The sequence below is a fragment of the Osmerus eperlanus genome, chromosome 19 (genome assembly GCF_963692335.1).
Source record: "Osmerus eperlanus chromosome 19, fOsmEpe2.1, whole genome shotgun sequence".
NCBI classification, from domain to species: domain Eukaryota; kingdom Metazoa; phylum Chordata; class Actinopteri; order Osmeriformes; family Osmeridae; genus Osmerus; species Osmerus eperlanus.
In genome coordinates, this window is record NC_085036.1 from 5,894,341 (window position 1) to 5,903,068 (window position 8,728).

General features: G+C 43.7%; 2 protein-coding genes across 2 annotated transcripts; both read left to right on the forward strand.

The window, feature by feature from the left end:
- Nucleotides 1–1,073: 1,073 nt before the first annotated feature.
- LOC134039561 (zinc-binding protein A33-like) lies at nucleotides 1,074–4,505 on the forward strand. Its single transcript, XM_062485494.1, has 2 exons — nucleotides 1,074–1,154; nucleotides 1,669–4,505. The coding sequence occupies exon 2, from the start codon at nucleotides 1,685–1,687 to the stop codon at nucleotides 2,618–2,620; it is 936 nt and encodes a 311-aa protein (XP_062341478.1). The 5' UTR covers nucleotides 1,074–1,154; nucleotides 1,669–1,684; the 3' UTR covers nucleotides 2,621–4,505.
- Nucleotides 4,506–7,213: 2,708 nt separating this feature from the next.
- LOC134039202 (tripartite motif-containing protein 5-like) lies at nucleotides 7,214–8,285 on the forward strand. Its single transcript, XM_062484913.1, has one exon. The coding sequence runs from the start codon at nucleotides 7,215–7,217 to the stop codon at nucleotides 7,968–7,970; it is 756 nt and encodes a 251-aa protein (XP_062340897.1). The 5' UTR covers nucleotide 7,214; the 3' UTR covers nucleotides 7,971–8,285.
- The last annotated feature ends 443 nt before the right edge of the window (nucleotides 8,286–8,728 follow it).

Here is an 8,728-nt window from a genome sequence, read left to right on the forward strand (position 1 = left end):
GTATTACACAGAGGAAGGCTAGGATGTGCCTGACCCCTGACACTGTCAAGCTTTTAAAGACAATGCCAGTGAGTGGAGGACAGAAAGAGGGAGCATGAAGAGGAAATTATCTGTAGAGTAACATCACATACTGTAAGTCCTCCTGCAAGATCATTTCCCTCCATTACGAAATATAATGGAATAGCACAGGAAAGACTGGTTGAACCTGTCAGGTTTAGTCAGTCAGCGTCACACTAAATGTGTGGGGGGAAAGGGGGGGAGGCAGGGTGTGTAAGTGTAGTGAGTTGTTATCTCAAGCTCCTCTCTCATTTCTTGTTCACTACTGTCTAATGTAAATTTATTTATTTATTGTTTATTTCGGGCGCAATGGCCCATACCCGAATACATTAGGCTACATACAAGAGACATGAATTTACTTAACTAAAATACTTCAATTACAACAACACAGTTAGGCGGCATCTCATGGCCTATGCAGTGCCGGTCCTAGCACATTCGGCCGCCCCCCTCTTCATGACGCCCGAGGCGGCTGCCTATGTCGCCTGTAGGAAGGACTGGCTCCTGGAGAAAGTGTCCAAGATTAACAAGAGTATGGCAGGCCTAGCCTAACTACGTCATTCCCAGACGTCAGGAGGCGAGCCGCAAAAGAATGCGTCAGCTTTCGCCTCCTGGCGTCAAAGGTGTCAACACGCAGATGCGCAAAGAGCCAGCTGTTGCTGCTTGACCTTGGTCGTGACATGATAATCTTAAAAGCGTCTTGGTAGGCAAAGTACAGAGAGCACAGTTTCGGTTCAGACACACACACCCCTCAACGTAAGATGACTTAACCCTTGTGTTATCTTCGGGTCATTCTGACCCATCAGTCATTGTGACCCACCTTCGTATTGCGACAGATTTACCGCATACAAAGACAGTGAAGCATATTCTTTTAACCGTTGGGCTGTCTCAGACCCCCCACATTGCAAAGGTTAAAAGAAAATTATTTTAATTTGTTTTTGTATTGGGTAAAATTGGGTAAACACAACGATGATTCGTTATGAACCTTTGGGTCATGTGACCCGAAGGCAGCACGAGGGTTAATACGCCTCAATTACACTTCGAACTTCGGACACGAACGACTTCATATGACTTCTCCGGAACGGTAACCTCATAGAAAGGTGAGAACGAATAAATTACTTTTGAATGTAACAGTCAACCAAATGTTAAATGTTTATCTCAAATGTTATCTAGTTTGAATCAATCTCGAATTCACAGATGCGAAAATGTATGCTGTAGCAAGCGTTCCTGCAAGTGTGGGATTCTTGTGTAGGCCTATTTACCAGCCAGTGTCTTGTCGTCGAAGTTACCCGTTCAATTTACCATAGCCTATATAGGCCTACATCAACTACAAAAGTAACATAGTTACAGTTATATGTTTTTCCCCAAACAAATATAGACAATAAAAACTAAGTCAAAAGTCGAAATAGAAACTAATTCATTACAAAACGAAACCGAAACTTTAAAAGATGCTGAAAAACAACTTACTTATTATGTTTGTACATAACTTTTTGATAATGGATGGGCTTAAAATCATAACAGTTGTAATGCGGTTAACAAAGTTTGTAACTAGGTTAACATAGGCTAACTTGTATGTGCTTAAAACATTTTCACTTCTTCTCTTCCATTGTTCAGTTCATTCCGCTCCAGTATGGCAGCAGCTTCCTCAACTCTGACAGACCACCTCCTCTGCTCCATCTGCACTGAGGTCTACACTGACCCAGTGTTTCTCACCTGCCAACACACCTTCTGTATGAGATGTATCCAACAATGTCTGGATGCTGGTCACCAGCACTGCCCAGAGTGCAGACAGCCTGTCAGGGACAGGAACTTCCAGATCAACAGACTGATAAAGAACATAGCTGACCAGCTGAGACTGGAGGAGAACAAGAAGGGGAGAGGAGGAGTGGAGAGAGAAGATGTGTGTCCAGAACATGGAGAGAGTCTGAAGCTGTTCTGTGAGACAGACGACCAGCTGATCTGTCATATCTGCAGAGATGGAAGAGAGCACCGAGGTCACACATTCATACCTCTCAAAGAGGCCCAGGAGGATCTGAGAGGAAAGTTGGTGTCAGTTATATTTGGTAGCTCTGAGAAGGACATTGATAAAGCAAGCAAAGCAATACATGATCAAGAACAAGTCCTCTCTGATCAAAGACATCGATGTGATGACATCCAAAGCAAGATTAAGGCCCAATTTGAGGAGGTCATCGCCAAGTTGAGGGAAAAAGAGGAGAAAGCAATGAGAGAAATTGAGTTCAATCGTTGTCCGGCTGAGATGGGAGAGCATCTGACTAAGCTGGAGAGATACTTGGCTACAGCCAGAGAAAGAAAAAACACACTGCAGTCTGGGCTGGAGATCACTGACCCCAGAGAATTTCTTAGGTGGTGGAGAGAGGAGGGCAGTGCTTTGTATAATACATCTCCCAAATGGCCACAAGTCCACAGATCCAAAATTTGCAGTCTTACAAAACAGGATGATATAGATTATGACAACATGATGGGTTGCATTCTTTGGGAGAACATTGATAAAATCCTTAGATGGCATCTTAGTACAGTAAAACAACACAGGTGCTGCATAGCATAACCGGCAGGGCCAAGGGAGGGGGAAGGGAGGACAGTAGATATTGGTGTTGAAGAACATATGGTTTGGTATGGGCAAGAGCAGTGGAATTGACATGAGGTAAAACTCAAAAAAATAAGCAGCTTGGAATGTTTAAACATTTAATTATTTAAGATAAAAAGCTTAAAAAAATACATTCTTCAAACATCAGAACTAACCAAGTATATAAGACTGCACTGAGTACTTGTCAGGTTGGAATGAAGAGCACAGTCGCAGATGCAGTTTAGAGTTTTTAATGGTTCTGATTTACTTCAATCACGTAAAGTAGTCAGTCATGACCACACACTGGGTCAAATAATAATTGAGGCAAAGGCAAACTTAAAGTCCATCAAGACGGTTGGTTCAAGGGTAATCCACAATCAAGGTCAAGGCACAGTCCAGGGTCAAGGTACACAGAGCAGCCAGCACAATCGAAGTTTCCAGGTAGGGCAAGACAAAGGAGAGGTCAGAGACAAGCGGGGTTCAATACCGTGAAACAAAAGAGAGTCCAAGTGAACAGTCCAAATCGTAATTCCAAAATCCACAGTCGGGGCAAGCAGGGTCCAGCACAGGTAAAGAGTTTCCGTAAAAAGTTTCCAAGTGAGGTAACGCCCGTAGCACACAAACCATGAATGAGCACTGACAAACAATTCAGGGTTCCTTTTAACCATGGCCGTTCACTTCCTCACAGCTGAGCCGGCCTTGCTCTGACTCCTTAGTGCTCCCTGCTGTCCTGGAGGGCACGCTGTGTGTTGAGTCGTGACAGTACTGGTTAATAGTGTAAATCGTTTTTCAATCATATTCATAGAGGTCTCATTGTGTTAAAAAAAGAAGAGTATTTTCTTTGTTTAAATTTTACTCTATTGGACACTTACTGTTGATGATCGCTTTTCTATGTTTGTTTAATTTACAAAGCACCACATTCATGGATGACATTACTGTATATCTGAAACACAATATAATTATCTTTCATCACCGGATCAGATACACTAGGCTATCCCGACTAATTACTTCTACACAGGATCACAATTTAAAGGATCATTGTTTTTGTATTTTTTATTGCTACATTCAGTCAATTTATAAACTCTTGAGATAAAACTAAAGTCTGTACAGTAAAATACAGATGTAGCATTTGAGTCAAATACATACATAAATATATTCTTTAAGATAACCCCAGGAAAGGGGGGTGAGACCACAACAGGACGGACACTAGACAAGATGCGTCTGTATCTGTGCTCTTACTAAGTATGCTAGAATCCACATGGCATTAAAATATATCAGGCCAGGAAGAAGTGCATGGAGCAGCAGAATGATCTTGCTGCCCACAGGATCTGATCCTGGTGAGACACAGGAGAAGCCCGTCCAGGAATCACTCCACAGAGCCCAGTCCCTCCAGCAGTACAGCCCTCCAGTCCTTGCACTCTATTCCCCCAGAATGGAATCAAGAAGCCTCCAGCTAACAGACAAAACCTTGTGGTTGCAGTTTGATGAAGACGTGGGCAAGACTGTTGAAACTACAACCAAGGGGGAGGTGGAGCGCCGGCTTAAACCTATGACAGCTATTATAGTCAGCTTCGCTTCTGAGAGGTTTGTCCACATTGAGAAAGGCAACACCTGGTCACAAACCTTTTAGAGTGTATACAGTAATAACAAATTCAGCTTAATCATGTCCTTTCCTCAAGTGGTATTGTATACTGTATATCTTAATAATTACAGATTGATCTCACATACTTGTTATGATTGATTACAATGCTTGCCCTCCACTAGTAAGTTTGATACAGCCAGTATGAAACTATTTAGCACAATGTCTAGCTGCTTTAACTATAAATATGAGTTTTTCCTGGATGTTAATAAATGTGTTTTAAATTCAGTTAAGATTTGAGGGTTATTAAATCATATTGATACAGAGGTCTCATTATAAACATGTATTTTCTTTGTTTAGATTTTTTTCTGTTATTGGACACTCACTCGGAGGTTCATGGATGACATTTACTGTATGTTTCAAACTAAATATGATGAATCTTTAATCACCGGATCAAATACAGTACCCCAACAAATTACTTTTACACAGGATCACAAGTTACATTTAGTCATTTAGCAGACGCTCTTATCCAGAGCGACTTACAGTAAGTACAGGGACATTCCCCCGAGGCAAGTAGAGTGAAGTGCCTTGCCCAAGGACACAACGTCATTTTTTGCACGGCCGGGAATCAAACCAGCAACCTTCTGATTATTAGCCCAATTCTCTAACTGCTCAGCCACCTGACTCCCAGTGTTAGAGGATTCAAAAAATATATATAAATTGCTACATTTAAATCAAATCAAATTTATTTGTATAGCCCTTTTTACACGCAAGCATGTCACAGAGGGCTTCACATATGCCCATAGAACTGCCCCTCAACCAACCTAAACCCTCAAGGAAGACAAGGAAAGGACATTTAGTTCATTGATAAACAGCAGAGATAAAACTTGATACTTTAAAATATGTTAAACTTTTCAGTCCATTCGGTATATTGTTGAGAATAAATTACTTTATCACACACAAATATACGAAGAGTGCAACGTACAACACTAATGTAAAGCCGTCAAGTCCTGCTTCAGTATGTCTAAGGCCACTTGTGACCCCCCTTCATATGTCCATGTCCTGAAGGTCACCCCAGCTGGGTCCCACCTTGACTTTGGCTCTGAGCTTCACATAAAGCTTGACTGCTGACTCCATCTCTCTCTTCACTATCTGAGCCACCTAAGGGAGATGGAGGAAAAACATGTCTGAAATTCTGTCCTTACACAGTATTGTCCTGTATTGCACTGTAGGCAGCCTTGAAGGGTTAAGGTCAGTAACATTTTACAAACACCCCTTACATTTCTACAGTTGCTATCACATAGCTATTTCCCCTTTTATCAGCAAATATGAGGTTTTAACACTGGGCCTGTCTATCACACTTAGACACTGGGGTGTCTATAAAGGTTAGGGTGTTAAAGGTCAGGGGTTAAAGGTCATGGTTCCAACGTACCTGAATGAAGTCTTCTTCTGTGGTCTCATAGATCAGCTCGTCATGCAGCTGCAGGATGAAGTAAGCCCCTCTGACCCGAGGCCATGTCCTACTCCGGCCCCTGTCTGCACAGCCATCGATGCATCAGTACCACACTTAGTGTGTGTGTGTCCATGCAGACATATTTGTCACAATATAGTAATACAATACTATATACAAAATAGTCACATGATGTGTAACTTTTGTACATTTTGTTGTGAGCTAAAGGCTACTGTGTGTGTTACCTGAGTGTGGGTGTTGATGTGACAGGGGGGCAGTAGGGAAGGTTTCCTGTAGTCTCTGCTGGATGCCAAATGACGTTGTGTCCTTGGGCAAGGCACTTCACCCTACTTGCCTCGGGGGGAATGTCCCTGTACTTACTGTAAGTCGCTCTGGATAAGAGCGTCTACTAAATGACTAAATGTAAATGTAATGTTGACAGTGGCCAGTTTAACGATGTCAGCAGCTGAACCCTGAACAGTGGTGTTCACCGCCTGACGCTCTACCTGAGAGGCAGAACCACACACACTCTGTTACAGTCAAACATCAGAGATAAGATGTGTTATAACACTTCAGATGGGCCATCACGCCCCCCCTCACACACACACACATACATGTGCCCTGGTGTAGGTGTTGGCGTTTGTGATCCCAGGCAGGTATCTCCTGCGTCCCAGCAGTGTCTGAACGTAGCCCTTTTTTACGCATCTCTTCACCGTGTCTCTCAGGAAGGACTAGATTCCTGGACGGACGCACAAGCACAGAGAAAGAGAGAGAAACACATACACAGAAATGTACTCTTAACCAATCATGAACACCTCATACAAGTTGAATACACAGAAACAGTGCATCTTTGTTTTGCAAGGCTGAAAGAAAACAGAACATCCTACAAACACAAACGTGGCCACAGACAGTGTCTACTGGCTTTGAAGCTCTCTATGTAACAGGCAGCATCGTTCTCATCCACACCCATCTGCTCCCCAGAGACTTGGCTCCCATCCCGGAGATGATGCCATAGCAAATCTGAGCATCTTACACACACATTTAACACACATTCTTTAATAAACACATTTTAACGCTCTGGATAAGAGCGTCTGCTAAATGACTAAAATGACTGAATAAATAATAAACACAATGACATGTCACGATGCGACTTGTCACATTTGGGATTTTGCTGATTTGTAAGTGGCACACCTTCATGAAGTGAGTGTGTGTTTATTTGTTTTTCAACTTGTCAGCCTCACCCAGCCCTTTTAAATTTGTTCTTGACCAACTAGCCTTAATAGCATTACCCGGTCTGGTTCCATAAATCAGCAGCTAGTGTCAACCCTCCTCGAGATAAAGGTAGAGAGAGAGCTTCAAGTAATAGGCATGCCTAACCTGAGAAGTGTCTCATGCTGACGGAGAAGGCTATACTCTTATGAACAATCAAAATTCCTCAGTTGATATTGGCCGTAAACCAAAGGTCAGTCTGTGTGTACAAGGCAAGGGTAAAGCCATTGAAACTTATTTTCTGTCATGGTGAGCTGCAGTGTGTAGTGAGCACCAGTATGGCGGTGATTTCCTCTGCTCTAGACCACCTCCTCTGCTCCATCTGCACTGAGGTCTTCACTGACCCAGTGATCCTCAGCTGCCAACACACCTTCTGTAAAGAGTGCATCCACAAGTGCCTGAGTGCTGGTCTCCAACACTGTCCACAGTGTAACGCCTTTATTGTCGGCAAGTCTTTTCAACCCCACAGGATTGTACGTGACTTAGTGGAGCAGCTGAGGCTTGATGAAGCCAGGCAGGAGGGGAACAGAGCACACACATGCCCCGAGCACCACAACCAGGAGCTCACTCTGTTCTGTAAGAAAGACAGCAGGCTTGTTTGTCTCGTGTGTCGGGACGGGAGGGACCATGTCGGCCATTCCTTCAGGCCTGTGGAGGAAGAAGGAGAGGAGGTGAAGAGAGAAGTGTCCTCAGCTCTAGACCTCCTGACGGCTGATATCTTTGAGGTGGTCTGCTACTGGGAGAGACAGCGTGGAGAGATAACCACCACCAGGTGGACCTCCAACCTGCTGAAAATCCAGATCAGCCAGCAGTTTGAGGAGCTGAGGAAGGAGCTGGAGTGGAGGGAAGTGGAGGAGATGAGGAAGGTAGATGAGCAGGGTGACCTGACTGCAATGGAGAAGAACCTGGCTATGATGGAAACATGTCTGGTGGACGCCAGAGCACAATTGGCCAATCTGCAGTCCCTCCTGCACCTGTCTGACCCCAGAGACCTGGTGGTGCAGTGGTGGGAGAAAGGTAGGGTGGATGAGTAGAAAGCTGTCTTCTCCTACTGGAAGCTTCCCCCGTATCTGTCTGCTGCAGAACCGTCTTGCCCTCCGGCCACCCCTCAGCCTGCTGCCCCACACTAACTGGATGGGTCTGGAGTACACCCTGGCCCGAAACATAGGCTCACCTCCCCGCTCTTGGGTCGACCCACTGTTTGGTAACATGTTTGATTGCATCCAGGGACTTCTATGGATGTGGACTTTTGGTGAATTCTTCTAAAACGTAGCTCAGTATCCTGTTAGTATCCGTCAGTATCCATCTCAGTCCACATCTAGTAAGACTTCCCATCCTGACCGTTGACCATTGTACACAATTGTATTTCTGATCATATATGAATGTGAGTCTGAAAACCTTCATCAAATAAATGCCTCTCACTACATTTTTTTGGGGGGGGGATACTGATAGAGAAATGGGTTAAGATATTGACCAAGAGTGTATAAAAATCTATATACCCATTTTCCCTTAATCTTCCTTGTCTTGTCTTACAAGGATATATTTCAACTGTTCACTACTGTCTAATGTAAACGTAGAGAGCAGACTAGTGTTGAAGATTTATTGATAGAGAGAGAGCAGAGTTCACACTCCTCAACACAAGCTGACTGAACACGCCTCAATTACACCTCAAACACGGACAACTTCAGCTAACTTCTCAGGAACGGTAACCTCGTAGAAAGGTGAGAACGGATAAATTACTTTTGAATGTAACACTCGACAAATCCCAAATGTTATGTAGTTCAAATCAATG